Source organism: Phascolarctos cinereus, unplaced genomic scaffold (genome assembly GCF_003287225.1).
Source record: "Phascolarctos cinereus isolate Bilbo 61053 unplaced genomic scaffold, phaCin_HiC Scaffold_5;HRSCAF=322, whole genome shotgun sequence".
NCBI classification, from domain to species: Eukaryota; Metazoa; Chordata; class Mammalia; order Diprotodontia; family Phascolarctidae; genus Phascolarctos; species Phascolarctos cinereus.
The window spans coordinates 271,534,877-271,554,667 of record NW_027555958.1 but is presented as its reverse complement, the minus strand read 5'-3'; the positions used below and the strand labels follow the sequence as shown (position 1 = coordinate 271,554,667).

General features: G+C 46.1%; 1 protein-coding gene and 1 long non-coding RNA gene across 2 annotated transcripts in view; one reads left to right on the top strand and one right to left on the bottom strand.

Annotated features, from left to right (window-relative positions):
- BAHCC1 (BAH domain and coiled-coil containing 1) overlaps positions 1–19,791 on the bottom strand; it is a 158,518-nt gene that overhangs the window by 21,564 nt on the left and 117,163 nt on the right. The window contains 3 exon segments of the mRNA XM_021000779.2: positions 6,048–6,176; positions 8,095–8,231; positions 8,620–8,819. Of these exon segments, the coding sequence (XP_020856438.1) occupies positions 6,048–6,176; positions 8,095–8,231; positions 8,620–8,819 (466 nt within the window).
- On the top strand, positions 14,853–19,244 carry LOC144457725 (uncharacterized). Its single transcript, XR_013487169.1, has 2 exons — positions 14,853–17,778; positions 18,780–19,244. It is a non-coding gene; the product is annotated as an uncharacterized LOC144457725 (long non-coding RNA).

Genomic DNA, 19,791 nt, shown 5'->3' with positions numbered 1-19,791 from the left:
AGTCATCATCTTTTCTTCCAAACTTGACACTTTCTCTTACCAGGTTCAGCAACTTGGTGTCCTACTCAACTCCTCACTCCTCCTCAGCCCACATATCCAATCCATCACCAAATCTCTACCTTCACAGACTCTCACTATATGATCCCTTCTCTCCACCCTTATAGCCTTCATCTCTTCTCCTTTACAGTATTGGAACAGCCTCCTGTACTGCACCTGTCCCACTCTGTCCCCACTCCAGTGCATCTTCCACACAGCTGCCAAAGTGATAAGCCCTTCACAGCATGGTCCAAATGATCCTTCTGGCCTTATTTGTTCTCTCTTCACACACTTCATATGCACATACTCTCACCTCTGCTTCTCTCACCTTGGTTTCTTTCAACACTCAGTTTAACACTGAGCTGCTAATATCCTCCTCTTTAAAATCACCGTGTATCTATTTGGTACCTGTTTTGTACATACATATATATACACACACACACACACACACACATATGTGTGTATATATATATATATACACACAAATATACACACATGTACAGGTTTCCCCTGATACAGATAAATTCCTTGAGGGTAGGGATTGTTTCACTTCTGTTCCGTTTTGTATCCCTGGCACCTAGTTCAGTGACTGACACATAGTAGGTATTTAATAAGTGCTTATTGATCGATGGACTGATTTTGCAGAATATCTCTCGAGGCCAATTTCTTCTCAGAGACACCAACTTTGATGGTCTGGGAGAGCCAGTAAACCAGGAGGCAGAAGGACTGTCTCTCCTGGGAGCTGAAATCCAAGATCACAGGATTTCAGAATTGGAAAGTACCTCAGATGCCATCTGACCCAACTTGGACCTGTCCAAGAATCATCTCTACCACATCCCCAGAAAGTGACCATCCATCCTTTGCCTAAAGATCTCTAGTGAAGGGGAATCTACTGCCTTCCAAGGCCCCCATTCTATTTCTGGGGAGCTCTAAATTGGTGGGGTTTTTTTCTTTATATTGAGCATAAATCTATCTCTCTGTAGTGTCCACCCACTGCTCCTCGCTCTGAGGGCTAAGAACAAGGCTAATCCCAATTCTACATGACAGGCCTTCAAATATTTGCTTCTGGCTCCTCCCTGGACTCTCGCCAAGGATCAGGAGTGGGTCACTCACACTCCTCTGCTACATTCTCAAAGGGTTTGGGCTTTGGCTACTGCTACAGCTTCAGCTTGCGGGGGAGGGAGGAGAGGGCCTGTGTGCAAGGACCATGCCTAGGGAATTCTGGGTCCCCTAAAATTTATCTCCTATCCGCAGTTCTTAGTCCACTGCTGAATCACTGGAGGTATTTTTTCCTCTAAATATTGAGCAGCCCAGAAGATGAAGGGTACTCCATCATCTTCCACATTTCAGACCAAGCTCCCACTAACCTCCCCACCCCTGTAGCAGTACCATGCTGCCACTTCCTCTCCTCATCCCCTAGCACTGAGCCTTCTGCTCAGCCTGGGGCTGGAAGGGAGGAGGCACAAGTGTATAGTAAGCAATATTATTTAAAAGAAAACCAAACTTTGAAAGACTTGAGAGCTCTGATCAATGCAATGACAAATCATGATGCCAGAGGTATCTAAAGATAAAGCACATTAGACATCACCAGCCAGAGAAGTGATAGACTTTAGATGCAGAATGAGACATACATTTTTGGACATGGCCAATGGAGGAATTTGTTTTGCTGGGCTGTGAATATGTTATGAAGGTTTTAAAATATTTTTTTCAATGAGGGGGGAGGGTAAGCGATAAGCATAGTTAATAAATTGGTGTAAATAAATAAATGGGGAAATGTAATGTATGTTATGGTATATAACATACATATATAACAGGTTTTAACAGGTATGTTATAGATTAGGTGAGCACCGGGGCTAGGTAGGTTTGTATTATAGTTACACCTACATAGAGCTGTCAACAGGAAAGCCTCACTTAAATTTTTCAAAGCCAAGAAGTACTTAAAACTGTAGCTATTCTATACAAACTGGGTCCAGTCAATATGTCCTTCTCTCTCTCCAGGTTCCAGGTATAAGGGCCACTACTTGACACCTACATCTTAAAGCAGACACCTTCAAAGAAAGTCAGTTTCTAAGGCTGGGTTCCCAGGGCCCAGGACTCTGGGTTTATCAGAGTGACTCACTTTCCTTGAAGGCTTATGAGATCACAGTCATTTGGTAGGCCTGGGTCTGGCTTGGCTAGTGACTTGAACTACCTACGTTGGCCACACGTTTTGTCACAGGCAGGCAGCATCATTGCTACATACCACTGCTCAAGTTACTATTCCCAGGTTATTGGCCAGGGGTACCCAGACTTCTCCCAATCTTTGTAGCTTTCAAAGGGATCCAGGTATCCATTCACCTTTCCTTTGCTCTAGCTGGAAAGGTCCTTATTTATGATGGAGACCAATAAAGAGAAATGGCTAAATTCCATCATACAGTCCTCCCTGTGCACTAGAGGCAGATTCTGAACCTCTAACCCCAACTTCTAACCTCAGAGAACAAACTTAACTGGGATTTGCTAGGCAGGATGGGGCCTGAGTTTCCCTCTCTAATCTGGCTCCGTCCTTGATCCTTTGCCTCTAGAGAGGAGGAGAAACAATAGGGCTAGAGATTAAGGGGAAAGGCTGTTGCTAGGAGGAGTCTCCATCATTAGTGGACTCCAAGCACCTAGTCAAAAGACAAAGGAGGAGAGGGGGGTGGGGAGCAGAGAGGAGTAGGAAGAGGAGGGGCGAGGCCCTTAGTAAACTGGAGTCTTTACTACTGGACTGTGTAACTTTCCTCCTGTCCTGTCCCTCCTCCCTCTCTCTATCTCTGTCTTGTCTGTTTTTCTCTCTCACAGACTCACATACATACCAAACACATACAAACCACACCCATATACATATGGCATTCATGCACATATACAACATGCATACACCACACACCATAAACACATATACACAACACACACACACACACACACACACACACACACACTCACACTCACGTGCCTTAAAATTTGTGGATGCCAGAACTGAGGCAGTAATCATAGGGTCACAGAAATAGGCTAGGCTCAGGGGTGGGGAACCTGTAGCCCTGAGGACACATGTAGCCCTCTGTATCCTCAAGTGTGGCCCTTTGACTGCATCCAAACTTCACAGAACAAATCCCCTTAAACAAAAGGATTTGTTCTGTAAAACTTGGACTCAGTCTAAAGGCTGCACCCAAGGACCTAGAAGGCCTCGAGGCTGCAGGCTCCTCACTCCTAGTAGGGAGTACAATTCCCTCACTTTACCAAAGAGGAAACTGAAGGTCATAAAACCAGTGAGTGACGAGATTTAAGATAAGGAGCTGAATGGGGTGCCTCTAATGACTGGGAAGGCAGAACAGAGAATATGTTTCCTAAAACCCCTGGGGAGGGATGGGGAGGGTGGAGAGGAGTGGAACAAGGACCCCCAACCCCCCCAGTGCCCTTTCTCAGTCACTAGGGAGCTGATGATTCACACTCTACCAGGGTAGGACAATGTCCCTCATAAATTCTATAGGTTTCTCATCTGTAGTAGAGGTCATGGGCCTCTGGATAGGGAGGGCAAGATTCTCTACCAGCAATGACGGCACATGTTGAAGTCCCTGCCAGCAGGTCGTCACTGGGTTCCTGAAACCATCTGGGTCCAACCATAGAGTCGATAGATCTGGTATGGTGTTGTAGTGTCTGGGGCTGGTACTTAACAAACACTATGCCAGGACCTGGTCTGCCCTTCCAGGATCACTCCAGCTTCCTATTCCTTCCACCCCCAACATTCCCCTCTGATCAAGGAGGGGTGAGGAGCCATCCCTGTACTCCCAAGGCCTCTCACCACCTACCCATTCATTTACTCACTTCCCATAATTCTTGGTTGTTTTTCCCTGTCTCAAAGCTCTCCTCAATCAAGTCCATCTTCCATTAGCTGTCAAAGTGATTGGCCTAAAGTGCTGGTCTGACCATGTCACCTCACTATTCAATAAACAGCAGTGGCTCCCTATTACCCCTAGGATCAAATATAAAATCCTCTGTTTGGCTTTGAAAACCCTTCATAACCTGCATCCTTTTTAATTTTCTAGTTTTCTTACATTTGCTCCTCTCCTCCCTCTGTCATTACCTCCAGTTAATCCTTTATCTATCTGGTTTGTACATAGTTGTTTGCATGTTGCCACCCCGATTAGACTGTGAGCTCCTTGAGAGTAGGAACTGTTTTTTTGCCTTTTTCTGTATCCCAAGCACTTAGCACAGTAATGAATGCTTGTTCATTGACTAAGGGAGTAAAGGGCGTTCATTCTTGCTTGTCAGTGAGTATTAGAGGCTGGAGGGCCATATAAAGCCACTTCCAAGAAGCAGGGTCAAAGGACTGAAGATGAGGGGATACCTCTACCTTTCCTGTCCCGAAGGGACATCTGCCTAGGTCACAATTTGCCAATATCACTTGTGCTGGAACAGAGAGAGGTATAGTATCAAGTGGCCACACCAGTGGTTTCTCTGACAGCAGTGAGGAAAGTAGCCAACTCAGCTACCCAAAGTCCTGGGTGGTACTAGTCTGAGGGTTCTGACATCTAACAGGCTACATCTGGTTCCATCCCAACCCATCTTGAACCTCCTTCCCAGCTTAGGTTGGGAGACTGGCTCAGCATGGCAGATCCTGGGCTGGCCTGGGTGGAAAGTGCACAGCAGGACTCTGGTGCAAGTTGGACTTTCCCCTTTGGGTTCTAGAAACAACCCCAAGTGAGCATGAGGGATGGCTGGGAGGAGAAGTGAAGGTCCCTTGGACTGATATGCGCTCCGATCTTGGGGATGGAGGAGAGGGATTTAGGAGAAGCTGCTTCGGGACAGCTCGGAGGAGAACATCCCCCAGCCATATGGTAGAGCCCTGATGCAACCTGAAGCCAACACTAACTTCTCCCCCCCTCCCCACTTCCTCTAACCTTCACTACATTTGCTAATGTTTTGTGACATAAAACCCAGAGATTAATTTTTTTTCTCTGTCTTAATTGAAGGAACCATTTAGTGCAGATTTAACTATTATTACCAAATCATCAGGATTGATGCAGTGCACACACACTCACTCCAATCATGTTTGGAAGAGCTTGGAGGATTTATGCAAATGGGCCTGCCGGGAGAGGCAATTTGTAGCAGAGAAGGACAATTATAGAGGGCCCGGGAGTGCGAGAATGACTGCGCCGGGCGGGTAATGGATAATAACAAAGCGCCAGCAGCAATGAACACCATTGCAGCGTGACCAACGACTTTATACAGCACAGATAAAGAGGCTTTTATGCAACGCGGCCTCACACTTCTGAGGGGGGGGGGAGGCCACGGGGCGGGGGAAGGGGGGAGGGGGAGCAGGGATGTTGGCTCCAAAACTAGGTGATCAACATCTCAGGCCCCCCTGGTGTTGGTGCTGAAGCACCGACCAATATGGGGGGGGCCCTGGATCCAGGGAGTTTAGTGATTATGAACATTGGAGCCGTGAGAGGCATTTCCATCATTCCAACTCCCCAGTGCCACCCCCACCACTGCCTCCTACTGGGGGGAGGGGGGATGCTGCCCTGTCCTGCCCTGCCCGGCCACAGGGGGAAGCTGTCTGCTGGGGCCAGAGTTGGGTGGGGCGTGTTAGCTGCCATCCAAGAAGAGAGGCATGAAGGTACCTGCCTCTCCCGGGGACTCAGTGGGGAACCCCTCAACTAGCAGTTCTAATTCCAGATGAACCAACAGGCAGATGCCACACAGAGACCACTTAGAAGCACAGAGAGCTAAAGAGACCTCATGTGAACCAGAGTAACAACTCTGAGCAGTGGGAAAGGAGCGCTGCACACACTGATGCAGACACACACAGGCAGAGGTGGGAGGGGAGATGACCCGAGACAGGACGGTCGATCAGCTCTGCCGCATGCCAGAGGGTGTGGGTACTTGTGGGGCAAGACTGGCACAATTGCCAGCCCCTTAGGGGGTCCCAGACTTTGCACCCACTCCCTCCCTCCTGTTTGAATTCTTCCCAGCAACACCCCCTAGTGAAGACTCACTTGACTTTTTTGCTGTCACACTTGGGAAGGTGGCTGCCCTGTCGGAGGGTTGGCAGGATGCCGGAGTGCTTTCGTTTCCTTGGTCGCCCCGGCCCTCGCCGAGCTGGGCTCCTGGAGCGCTCGTCTCTCCTGGGTGGGAGAGAAAGAGCGGAGTGAGAGCCTTCTGGAACAATCAGCTTCTCTAACCTAGAACTCTGACCTGCCCCATTCTGAGTCCACTGGCCTAGGATAGCATCTCCTTTGAGCCAGGAAACTGCAGTGAGGACAAAGCTGGGAACTAGCTCTGGTTCCTCACAGGTGGAGTCAGGCACCTTCAAATGTCTGAGGGGCTGTCATTCAGGAGAGGTATTTATTCCATGTGGCTATTTAGGGCAGAACCAATGGGTGGAAGTTACAGGGAGGTAGATTTTTTAATATCAGGAGTAGAGGATTATATAAAATCATGTACTAGACCAGTGGTTCTTAACATTTTTTTGAACCATTGACCCCTTTGAAAGTCTAGTGAAGTCTATGGACTCCTTCTTAGAATAATATTTTTGAATGCATTAAATAAAATACATAGAATTACAAAGGCAACCAATTTTGTGAAAATAAAATTATCAAAATATTTTTAAAAGACAAGTTTATGTACTCCAGGTTAAGAGCTCCTGATTTTAGAAAGAACTGGAAAAGAATTTAGGGGTCATCTAGTCCAACTCCCCTCTTTAAGAACTTTCTAAAAGTTAAAGGTATCCTCTAAGGGACTGCCTTATGGGGAGTGAACTCCTCATGGCTGGAAGTGGTTAAGCAAAGGTCAGATGAACACCCACTGGGGATGTGGTAGATGGCCTTCCCTCCCATATTGGGCAGAAGATCAGATTAAGATGACCTCAAAGGGTCTTTCTAACCCTAACCTTCGCTATGATTCTATGACTCTATTTAAGTGGCCTTCCTTCTTATGGTGTAAACTGTTATTTTCTAGACACCCATGGTAGGAAATGAGGAAGGGAAGGAGCAGATTGTTTCAGAAACCCAAGCCTCCCAGCTGAGTGACCTGCCCATAGTTCTGAATTAAGGCAATAGTGGGAAACCAGAATTTTATGATCCATCTTTCATACCATTTCCAGAATAACTTTTCTCATGGATAGATCTGGACATATCATTCTTCTACTCAAGAATCTTCAATGATTCCTCATTGCCTACTGAATTAAGTCCAAACTCCTCTTGCTTGGCATTCAAGGCCATCTAAAATGTGATACCACTCCCACCCCCCAAACTGCTCCTTTTCCAACCTTGTCTCCTGTTGTTCCCTCCACATGTTATATGCTCTAGCCAAATTGAACTACACTCTTCCCCCTCTCCCCCAAAATGCCCTGAATTTTCCTCTATTCTTTAGGTCTATAATGTCCTCCTTTCCCATTTTTTTCTGGTGAATTCCTACCTACCCTTTAAAGCTTAACCAATTCAAAAGTTACTTTTGTCCACAAATTTTTCCCCTGATTCCCCCCTTGTTGGTAATAACTATGCCCTTTGGACCACATGTGGCACTTTATTAAGTAACTTTCTGGGTGTACTTTTGTAATATTGTATATTATAGCTGGATTGGTGTCTTCTTCTAAAACTAGACGATAAACTCCGTGAGGGCAGTGGTCATATCTAAACTCTGTATCTTCCTTAGCACCTAGCATAGTATTTTGAACATGCTTAATACATGTTGATTTATTATTTTTAATTCCCCCCCCCCACGACGTTCCTAGTCCATTTAAGTCTATTGCCTCTTTTCACATGTTTTATTAGCACTAGATTTGGTTATACTCTTAGGGGTCTGATCCCAAAGAAAGAGAAGTTTGGGTCACAATGATGAGATGATCCACAGGCTGGTGGGGCACTGGGAAGGGGCAGAACTGCCTCAGGGTTATCAACCAGACTGTCCTCTTTCCCTTTTTCTATGCTGGTTCATGCTCTTCTCTCTTTCCCGATTCCTGCTATTCCACTCCCTCCTCATATTCCAGGTCCAGTTTTATGCTTTGAAGGGCCCAGCTCAGCCTCCACACTTCTACAGCCTTACTCATGGTCATGCCGCCGCTGCAGCTTGGCTAATTCCCGCTGCTTCTCCTTGTATCGCCGCTGCAGGTCTACCAGCCGCATCCTCATCTCCACCTCCTTCGTGCCTAGCTGGTCAATGGCAGCTTTGAGAGGGCATACCTGGTGAACAGGAACATGGGAGCCTCTTAGTAGTGGTCAAGAGAACACCATATTATGTGTAATTGAAGGAAGGGGAGGCAAGAGCCAATCAGCTGTGGTCATAGGTAAGGTCTAGGGATCCATGGAAAGGTCTCTCAGGGTCTCTCCATCCTATGATGAGGACATTCCCAAAGGAGGAGGACAACCTCTTTCCTGTTTAGGAAGGGGACGGAAGAGAACTAAAGCTGTTCTTGGGATCATAGTGGACGTTCTTCATCAGTCCAACAGGGGGGTCAAATCTTCCCTAGAATAAAATCATGTGCTAGGACGTCCCCCTGCCCACTTTCTCTCTTTTACCTTCCCCCTGCCATGGACTGCTCAGGGAGATCTAGGAGAATCTGCTACTCACAGGTTTGGTTTTCGGGGTCCATGTGTATTTGCGTCGGAGGATTTGCATTCGGGGCGTGAGGGTGGAGCAGCAGGGCCCAGGAACAGGGAGCCCAGCTGCAGGAGGTCCAGTCTCCAGGTTGGCAGCTTCCACCAGAGACCAAGCAGCAGCCAGCGTAGCCAGATGTTGCAGATTGAAGTCCATCAGGTCTTCCTCTTCAACTGGATGGGAAGAAGGTTAATGTATATAGGGCAGAGGGGAAATGAGGGAAAGGGGATAAAGATGGAGGCAGAGAATAAGGAACTTTTCAGCCACTCCTCTAACCTCTGACTCTTACTAGCTATGTGACCACAGACAGGTGATTTAATCTTATTGAGCCTTAGTTTTCCCATCTATAAAATGGGGATAATAATCCCCACTCAAAGGAGCATTTCAAGGAGGAAATGAATAATGTATTTAAAGTGTTTTACAAACATCAAAATGCCATATAAACACCAGTTTTTGTTTTATCCTCTCCTTAATTTGAGAGGTTGCTTATCTCAAATACCAGATTAGAGGGACAAGGTGTGTTTGAGTCATTGAAGCTCACTCCTTCGTTCCTTATAAGTGTATTTCACATGACCAAATCCTGCTCATCCCTCTGACTCTGGGAAAGTCAATTTAACCCATTTGCCTCAGTTCCCCCAACTGTAAAATGAGGATAGCATTGAGCTACTTTCCAAGGTTGTTGTGAGGATCATATGAAATATTTGTAAAGCGTTCAACACAATACTTGGCACAGAGTAAACACTGACAAATGCTATTCCCTCCTTCCCTCCCTCCCTCTTCTTGGTTGCTCTTTCCCCACAGAAGTAGTTATTCAACCAGGCAACTTTGAGTTGCCTTGAATTTCAAAGCCTGGTCAATCAGTGCCGGGGTGATCTTTCCTGCCTTCAAGGGTTTGTCAAAAGCTGACCTTATTACCAGAGAGGCAGGGAGGGCAAAGAGACAAAGCTATAGAGAAGGAACACTGAGCCAAGAAAAGGGGGAGCCTGAACCTGGGACCACTATGAATTTTATGCACACCCAAGAGCCTACTAATTAGCTGAATTTGATTTACTGTTGATATTAATACTATCTGACATTTATAGAATTAATAACAGTAGCTAACATTTATATAGCACTTTAAGGTTTACAAAGCACTTTACAAATATTATTTCACTTTCTCCTCACAATAACCCTGGGAGCTAGGTGCTAGTATCCCCATTTTACAACATGAGGAAACTGAGGTAGACAGAGCTTAAGTAACTTGCCCAAAGCCACACAGCTAGTAAGTATCTTGTGCTGGATTTGAACCTAGGTCTTCCTGACTCCAGGCCCACTGCTTTAACCACTGCACCACTAGCTTATCTGCTAAGACAATCTAGAAGCAGAGGGGCAGTGTGACATAAGATAGAGAGCCAGCTTCTGAGCTGAGAAGATCTGGGTTCAAATCCTACTTCTGATGCATATTGGCTATGTGAGTGTGGTCAAATCACTTAACATCATTATTCTAGGCAACTCTCTTAAACCAGCAATTCTTTTTTTTTTCTGGCTAGGCAATGGGGTTAAGGGTCACACAGCTAGTTAGTGGCAAATGTCTGAGCCCAGATTTGAACTTAGGTCCTCCTGACTCCAGGGCCAATGCTCTATCCACTGTGCCACCTAGCTGCCCCTTAAAACAGCAATTCTTAACGTAGGGTTTGTGATAACTGTATTTCATCACAATTGGTTTCCTTTGTAATTGTAGGTATTATATTTTATGCATTTAAAAACATCATTCTGCAAATGGGTATGTAGGCTTTACCAGACTGCCAAAAAGATCCATGGCACAGAAAGGGTTAAGAACCTTTGCTTTGGGGCAGCTAGGTGGCGCGGTGGATAGAGCATCGGTCCTGAAATCAGGGGACCTGAGTTCAAATCCGGCCTCAGACATATAACACTTCCTAGTTGTGTGACTCTGGGCAAGTCACTTAACCCCAATTGCCTCACCAAGAAAAAAAAAAAAGAAAGAAAGGAAAAAAAAGAACCTTTGCTTTGAAATCCTCTGTCAATGAGAAGGAGTCAGGGAGTCTCCTCATTCAGGAGTGTTCTATATCACAGGTATAGAGAAACTACAGATGTGGGTGAAATCCCACATTTAGTTCTCATCTCCTTGAAATTTACCAAGTATTTTACACCCATTATCTTGTACAATACACAATAATCCTATGAGGTAGGGAGTGCCTATTATAACTATGCCCATTTTACAGAAAAGAAAATTTCAGAGCATGGAAGGTAAGTGATTTTGCTAGTAATAGGTGGAACCTGGATGCCAATAAAGGTCTTTGCCTGCCTTGTGCTATGGTGCTAGTAAGAGGTGTGGGATGAAATGAATACCATTCTGTCATACTTGGGGTAGAAGGGAAGGGGTGGCGGGCAAGGCAGCCTGGTTAGAAAAAAAAAAGACTAGTTTGGTTCACTTGAGATATATTAATATCAACAATACATAATAATATTGGGGCAGCTAGGTGATGCAGTGGATAGAGTACTGACCCTGAAGTCTGGAGGAACTGAGTTCAAATCCAGCCTGAGACACTTACTAGCTGTGTGGCCCTGGGCATGTCACTTAAACCTGATTGCCTCAAAAAATACATAATGATCTCAATAACACACAAAAGGATGTGTCCAGAGGGAGAGTGTTAGGCCCCATGAATCCACTGATGCCACATCCCTAATAGCACAGTACATTAAGCACCTGCCCTGAGGTGGTCCAAACTGGGGAATGTCCTTTGTCTACTCTCGAACACAGTGTAAGTCTTACTCAGGTAAGGTCTAAAGACCATGTTCTGCGTGCGTGTCTGTGTGTTCTCATGTGTGACGCTCTTCTTCCTGGGAGCCTTCATGGAACGCATGTCACAAGCATTACTTTGATATTTCAAGGATTTTGTCACAGTGGGAGCTCCTTCCACCAAGGCAGACCACAAAACTCGTGCCCCTTAAGGCAGTCTTTAAAAGTTGTTTTTGCCAAAAGCTATGTCACTTCTCGTCTAATGTCTGATCATAGACTTAGAGCCATAAAGGGACCTTAGAGGACCTCTAGTCAAATGCCCTTCATTTTACAGATGAGGAAACTGAGGCACAAAAAGTGGGATTTGAAGCTTGGTCCTCTTGATTCCAAATCCATCTGTCTTTTTTTTTTTTTTTGACTAGGCAATGGGGTTAAGTGACTTGTCCAGGGTCACACAGCTAGAGCATTACATGTCTGAGGCTGGATTTGAACTCAGGTCCTCCTGACTCCAGGGTCGGTGCTCTATCCACTGTGCCACCTAGCTGCCCCGCCACTGTATCTCTTACAGCTGCCTCCCTTGCCTCTCCCTGTGCTGATGTCTTTTTCCTAAACTTCTTTCTCTGCCACTATCAACTTTTCCCAGGGCTCCAAGTTCTTGGGCAGCAGTGCCAGGATGCTTTGTTTCTTTGTTGGATTCCTTTCCAATCCACCCTCAGTCAGGAGGCTGAAGAAATAGAGCAGAAAGCCCCTCCTAGCAAAGAACCCTGCTCTGCAGGGTTCTGCCTCAGGTAGAGAGGTGGGTGGGACAAATGATCCCTATTCGGTTCTGCTGGTGTGGGGAAAAGGGTCTCCTGTGGGTGACTGCTGCAGGCCCAGGGCGTGGGAGTCTGGGCTCCTTCCTGTTCTTGTGGTGATGGGTGCCCAAAGCTTTACTATCCTCTACTCCTTGGTTCCTAGTCTCCTCCTGCTCTTGGTGTTTGCTGTTGTGGGGGCAGCCACAGCTGGATTCTGCCAACCACCACGTAAGCTGCAACGGTGGCGGTAGGGAGTGGGATCAAGGCCGAGGTCTTTTGCTAGGGGAGGGTTTAAATTCCTTGGTTTCATTCTTCTTATCCAGTCCATTGCTAACCTATTTAGAGACAAGATGCTATTCTTCTAGAGCTTTGGCCCCTTATAAAATGAAGGAGGGGGAAGCCGAAAAGTGTTGTGATCCTGAGTCATTTAAACCTTCTCTGCTACTGGATAAGGCGTCCAAACCAAGCCCAAAGGGCAGGCAGTTCACAGTGGCTATGCTTAAGACTCAAGAATGAGTTTTTGTTTTATAGTTGGGGGATGGGGAGACCCAGACATCCAGGGGTTAAAAATAAAAACAAGGGTGGGCCTAGACCCAAACCACCCCCATCCCTCTCCACTCATACTCTGTTTGCTTCTAAAATACCAGGCAGTTGTTGGGGGGGGGTAGTTTGACAGGGATACTACAGACTTCTACATAGGAGTTTGTGCCAGGCCGTGGTGTTGACAGCCACCCCAGTACAGCCAGCCCATGGAAGGAGGCAGTTTGGGGTCAGAGAGGGGCAGTCCAGACAGGTTCTGTAGGGATATAAATGATGGTGTGAGAAAGGCTGGGACTTCCCAGGAATCCAGCCCTCCCTGTCCTAAGATGTGAGACGGCCACATAGATGGGACTGTCCCTCTTGCCTCATTATTTATTATGGGAATTACACTGGGATCTCCCCCTCTCTTGAGACCATCTCCCAAACTTGAGAACTGCTCTAGTGATTCTAAGAATTTGTCTCCTTAGTTTCCAACTTGTGTTTGGCACCACCTCACATCCAATACCCACCCCACACATCTTATCTAGTGGAGTGGTTTGACCTGCCTGACCTACAGAAGTCACTCAGCTCCTTATGGGGAGGGAGGGAGAGAGACTATGAAAATGGAAGAATAGATTCTCCTCTGTCTGGAGGTGGTTTAAGGTAGAGGAAGAAAGGAAGAGAAAGAGAGAGAGAGAGAGAGAGACAGAGAGAGAGAGAGAGAGAGACTGAGAGAGAGAGAGAGAGAGAGACTGAGAGAGAGAGAGAGAGAGAGAGAAAAGGAAGGAAAGAAAGAAAGGCCACATATGGAGGCTGGAGTATGGCCTAGTTGACCTTCTGTTGCCCTCCCCCCACCCCAGCCTTAAGGTTATACTGATAAAACTGGCGCTCTCACGCTCTCTCTCTCTCTCTCTCTCTCTCTCTCTCTCTCTCTCTCTCTCTCTCTCTCTTGTACTTCCAGGAAGGACTGGTGGGAGATAACCAGAAATAGGGAGAGGAAGCACCTGCAGGATACTGAGGCTAGGAGGAGCTCATTCCTTTAGGGGAGGGAGGGAGGCATAGAAGAGGCTTAGTCCCTGGTGCCAATATCCACTCAGGCCCAATTCAGTTTTGATTCCAAACCCTAAAGCCTGGGGGAAAGGGAGGGGCCAAGTTGAAAAATGGTACTTGAGTTCTAGGTCATAAGTTTCCAAACTTGGTGAATTGGGACAGGGTTTCCTGAATAAAAAGAGGAAATGTCTCAGGTACAGAGTGGTTGGTTGGCAAAGTGATGGGTCAGACTTCCAAAATTATATAGATCTCTGTATGATGTATGTACACACATACACATGTTCCCTAGAACATACAACTATCTGCATCTCCACATCCTAGCTTCCTTCAAGCCTTAGTGAAAATACAGTGTCTTCCCTCTAAGATCAACTCCAATTTATCATAACAACCTAAAAGGCTTCACTGGAGATGATGAGGATGACAACTAGCATTTAAATAGTGCTTTAAGGTTTGCAAAATGCTTTACAAATATTAATTCATTTTATCCTCACGATAACCCTGGGAAGTAGGTGCCATTATTATCTCCATTTTACAGTTGAGGAAACTGAGGCCAGCAACGGTTAAGTGATTTGCTCAGGGTCACATAGCTAGTAAGTGTCTGAGGCTGGATTTGAATTCAAGTCTTCCTGATTCCAGTCCCAGTGCTTTATCCACTGTGAAGGCTGGGAGATTAGGGGGACAGAAGACTGCAGAAGCTGTCTGACTAAATAGGTATGGCTCTGTCTAGAACCATATTAGAGCCCTAAGTTTGAAGTAGTCCTAGAATGAGCTATTGGCTTGTTTTAGACCTAGATGATAGTTTTAGAGCTGAATATCCCCTCAGGTCCCTTAAGGGTCAACTTTTCTCATTTTATAGGTGAAGAAACAGAGGTCCAGAGGGTGACCATGTGACTTGCTAAGGGCCACACAATGTTCAAAGTTAAATCTGAGCCTAGGTCTTCCTGTTTTTCTGACTCCAAATATAGCACCTTACCTACTACACCATGAAGCTAAGTAAATATGCTTTTCTTGAAGTTGCCTGAATGTTTTGAAGACACTGAAATGGTTTGGAGTTGGGAATGTTTTTGTAGGGGGAGGTGGGAGGAATGTAAGGGGGAGGTGCCTTGGAATGGACTGTGAAGGGGGAGGAAGAATCTGGGTCAGAGAGTCAATCACCAACAACATAGGGCAAAAAGAATAGAAGGCAGCAATTAAAACTCAACTCATGCCATGGATTTCAATGAGTTGGATTTGGGAGTGGAGAGGATGTCTGGACTTCTGGACTGGTTTTGTAAGGGTAAAACTCCCTTCTGGGGAGGGAAGGGCTTTAATGTTTTACATGCCAAGAGTAGGAGACACAAAGTCTCTCTCTTTCCTCATCTCTTTCTCACCCAATTCTATACACATTTTAAGGAGTCAGTCTGTCCTAAGTGGACACCTCCCCTAAGCAGGTAAAGGGACCTAGAGTCTTTGAACATCTATTAGCTAATAATGTGGCAGACACTCCAAATCAAGAATGGGAGAGTTGCCTGGGCCATGTTCCACACTGGTGAGTTTATCTCAAGCTTCTCTCATACTGGCAGGAAATAGAAAATGTAGACAAACCCTGAAGGTTAGAAGAAAATGGGACTGGAGGTCTATATTGTATAGCTGCACAGCCAGATCAAAATGGACAATCCTATGAAACACAGAAAGGTGAAGGAAGGCAGTGAAAGCAGAGGTCTTATTATTCTGACTCTGTCCAAAGATCCTCAAACTGGTTATAAGCCTTTATCTTTTGCCTTTCATAATATCATATCAGGCTCTCCTTTCGTTTAAAGTCTTAGCTGCCAAATCTTGTGTGATCCTTACCATGTCACCCCTGCTACTTAAACTTATTCTTTTTTTTAATCACTTGAAGTACTTTGTCTTTAACCTGGAAGCTCTGAATTTAGGCTCTGGTGTTCCTAGAAGTTTTCATTTTGGGGCTTCTTTCAGGAGGCTACCAATGGTTTCTTTCTATTTTTACTTTACTCTTGAATTATAATGGATCTGGACAGTTTCTATTTATGATTTCTTGAAACATGGAAACATTTTTTGGGGGGTGGAAATCATGATTTTCAGATGTCCTGATCATTCTTGCTTATATTTCCCTGATCTGTTTTCCAGACTAGATTAGCATATATCATATTTTCTTCTGATTTTTGATATTTTCCATTGTCTCAGGAAGTCCTTACCTTCCATTTGGTCTATTCTAATTTTCAAGTTGAATTCCTGGGTAAAGTTTACCACCTGCTGTTCTACACTATTAATTCTCTTTCCCATTACATTTTATATCTCTTGCTTCATTTCTTCCAGGTACTCCTGTAATCCTTGTGGCAAGGTCATTTTTTCCTCTGAGCTTCTACCTGGACTTGCAGTGGAGTTATATTCTCTGTCTGGATTTATCTCTTGGACTCCTCTCAATCTCCAGTATTTCTTCACTTTGTTTGGCATTTTCTTCTGTTTACTCATACCTACAGCCACAGTTTCTGGACTGGGGCTTTGTGCTTGGGCCAGAATCTGCTCCCTCCAATCCTCTTGAAGGGTCTGGGCAGGCTCTTCTTAGTCTTGGATGGAGGGCCTAGTGACCCTGACCTCTTTTGTAATTCCTGGCTTTGGGCTTTGTCTCCTGGCATCTTGACTTAGGTTCTGGCTGTGGATCCTTCTCTACCTTCTCTTTGCATAGTTCCATACCTGAAGTTAGCTCCAGCCCTTGCTGTGACCCTGATAGATTATACCTGGATGTTACTGACTACACTGGTAGCCGGCCTCTGCAAGACCCCAGATGTTCTCTTTTGGGGGAACTGTCCTCATTGTTTCTCCTGCCACGGGCTTGGCCATGAACTGCCAGGGGGCTGGCCTGCCCCTATCTCCTGCTACATGGCCTCTGGGTTGGGAACAGGCTGCCTGTGTGCTAATCTGGGGCAGTTAGGTGGCACAGTGGTTAGCTATTATTATTAGTCTAGCCCTATCTCATTTTGTGGGTCTCAGCTGCCTCTGTGCTATGCCTCCCACCTACCCTCTCTTGTCTCCACTCAGAGCCTTTGCAGGTTTCTAGCAGCATACTTGGGTAATCTTCATTGTTGTTCTTTATGGTGTATTTTTAAAAGCTTTCATGGAGGTATTTGGGCTCCTCTAAGTCCTAATATGCCACCATCTTAGCCAAAACTCTCCAGGTGACTTTAACTGGAACATCTCCAAAGACTCTGCAGTCCCACATTCTATACTGCACAGGCAGCTAGGTGGTACGAGGGATAGAACACTGGACAAGGAGTCAGAAAGACCCAAGTCCCAATCCAGCTTCAGACGCTTGCCAGCTGTGTGACCCTGGGCAAGTCACTTAACCTCTCCTGCCTCCGTTCCCTTATCCGTAAAATGGTGATAATAATAGCATCTCCCTCCCAGAGTTGTTGTAAAGATCAAATGAGATTGTATTTTACAATGTAAATGGCACAAAATAAATGCTAATTATATTAGAAGAGAGTGACACTTTTCCTCCAAGCCCAGACAGAAAAATACTTGGCTTATGACAGAATGTAGATTCAGTACCAGCAATCTCAGTTTCAGTCCAGCTGTCCCTAGCATGAACCTAAGTAGGCTCCTGGGTGAAAGATGTAGTCTCCATTTCATTGGGTGAAAATATATCTGTCCTGGTGTGTGTCACCGTTGGGTAGTGGGGCTGGCTAGAAGGAGATGAAGCCTAACCAAAAGGTCAGAGTAGAAACTGTGGGCACGGCTTTAGCCATGCTGTTCTAGTCCGAGCTCCATCCTTCGTGTCTAATCACTTTGCTGCACTTGGCTCCTGTCTTCTACTTTTCCTTTTTGCAAAGCTTTCTGTTCACTAGAGAAAAATCACTTTGTGATTATATCAGATTTCCTAATGAATATCTAAAAAAATTGTCACTGCATTACAGGACTGGCCAAAAGACCCAGAAGAATGTCTCCCTGTACCTGCCCCTGCACCTCCTGAAGAGGGTGCTGTGCTCCTGGAGCTGCTCCTGCCACTGGGGCATGGTGCCAGGGCTGGAGGTAGGGCAAGCAAGTGTAGAGGGGAGGGATGAGCCAATCTAAAAGAAGCAATTCTCTGCACCCCACCCCTCAACCTCAGGCTGCAACAGGTTAAAATTCACTCCTGTGTGGATCTTGAGATCTAGCAATGCAGACACATGCTAAGTGCACACACAAAGTCCTATGATATGTGAGGCAGGGACAAAAAATACTTTAGATGGCTCATACCACTAGGCTGCTTTCCTTTGGAAAAAAAACACACAGAATGTTCACATGGATGCATGCATGCACACAGACACACAATTTCTTTTTGTTTTTCAGGCAATTGGGGTTAAGTGACTTGCCCAGGGTCACACAGCTAGTAAGTGTCAAGTGTCTGGTCTGAGGCTGGATTTGAACTCAGGTCCTCCTGACTCCAGGGCCAGTGCTCTATCCACTGCGCCACCTAGCTGCCCCCAGACACACAATTTCAATGAATATACTGACACCCCTCTGTAATCCAGGTACTCTGCACAGTGAGATGATAGAATCATAGATTTAGAGCTACAAGAGATCATAAAGGTCACCATTTTACTCAGCAGGAAACTGAGGCCTCAAGAAGTGAAGGCAATGTTACTCTAGGACAGCAGCAAAGGAAAGATTTGAATCCAGGCCCTCTAACTTCAAGTCCAGTGCTTCCTTTGGGGGACCATGCTTCTAATCTCATACACACTGGGAAGAGGTGAAGAGCCTCCATGTCAAGCATTGATTCCACTCTATGCACCCACTCCTGCAGAGTCTCTTGCCCTAGGTCTCGTCTAGACAGCACACCTCCCTAGTGTGGGCAGCTTTGGGGCCCCCATAAACCTTGACTTCTCCTTCATATCTCCCAGGAGGGGCCATCCCGCTCAACTTCTCCAGGGGATGGAATGGGGAGGATGCTGCTGGCAGACAGGTCCTGAAGGAACAGATTAATGGGAGAACGAGGATGTTAGGAATTCTTAGGGAGACCAGTCCACCAAGGGAATCTGTCTTCTCTCCAGGCACACAATCTACCATCTCAGCAGCCATCTCTTTCCTGGGTAAAGGATATGGGATAGGAAAACTGAAGAAAGGAAGCCTCCTATTCTGCAGAGAGCTAAAAGACTCATGAGGCTGACAGTCTTGGTTCCTTTCCCCAGAACCTTCTCCAGCCCTGACACAGCCCTGTCCCTGATGGTGGATGGCTCCAACACTCTCCCTTTCTCCTTCATCCTCCCTCCCTGGCCTTGACTGCAGCTCCATCCGACGGCCAAGGCAAGCTGCAGCCAGAGGAGAGGGAGTGACATACAGGCCTTTGGGGAAATTAACTTTACAAGAACATTCGCTTTATCTCAGCCCTACACAAAGACTGTGAAGAATGTTGGCAGCCAGTGCTGGCTGGCGGGTTTTATGTGTTGGGAAAACAAATGCAGGCTGAGCCATGAGGATTGTGCTATTTTCTTTCTATAAATATCAATGAAACGTAATATGTGGACTTGGGAGGTGTGATTTTCTACCCCACGCCCCTACCCCCAACCAGGAGAGGGTAAAAGACTATGAGGATGGGTTTCCTCTGGTGTCTCATTCCAGGTGTCTGGAGAAGGGGGTGTGTGTGTGTGTGTGTGTGTGTGTGTGTGTGTGTGTGCGTGTGTACAAAAGGGAGTAGTATATGTCTGCACCAGCCCTTCCTCCCCACCAACTGTACCATATGGAGAAAGTTGGGGTCATCTGGTTACTTAACCCTCTTCTCCCTGGGAAGGAGGGGCTCCTCCCACAATATTCTACCCCTTGAACTCTTCCCAAAGGACTGTTTTAAATCCTAAGATTCTGAGCTCCATACAGAGATCTAACTGAAAAGCAGGAGGGAGGATGTGCTGAGAAATAAGTCTGGGGAATTAAGTAGAGCTTGCTAAGGCAGGGGATGTGCCCGTGGCTAAGTACTAGGTAGAGAACAAGCTTTTCCCCTCCCAGACCTGGAATCGGCTCATCCCAAAAGCTTTGGCTACAAAAAAGAGTGGCTCCTTACAACCACAG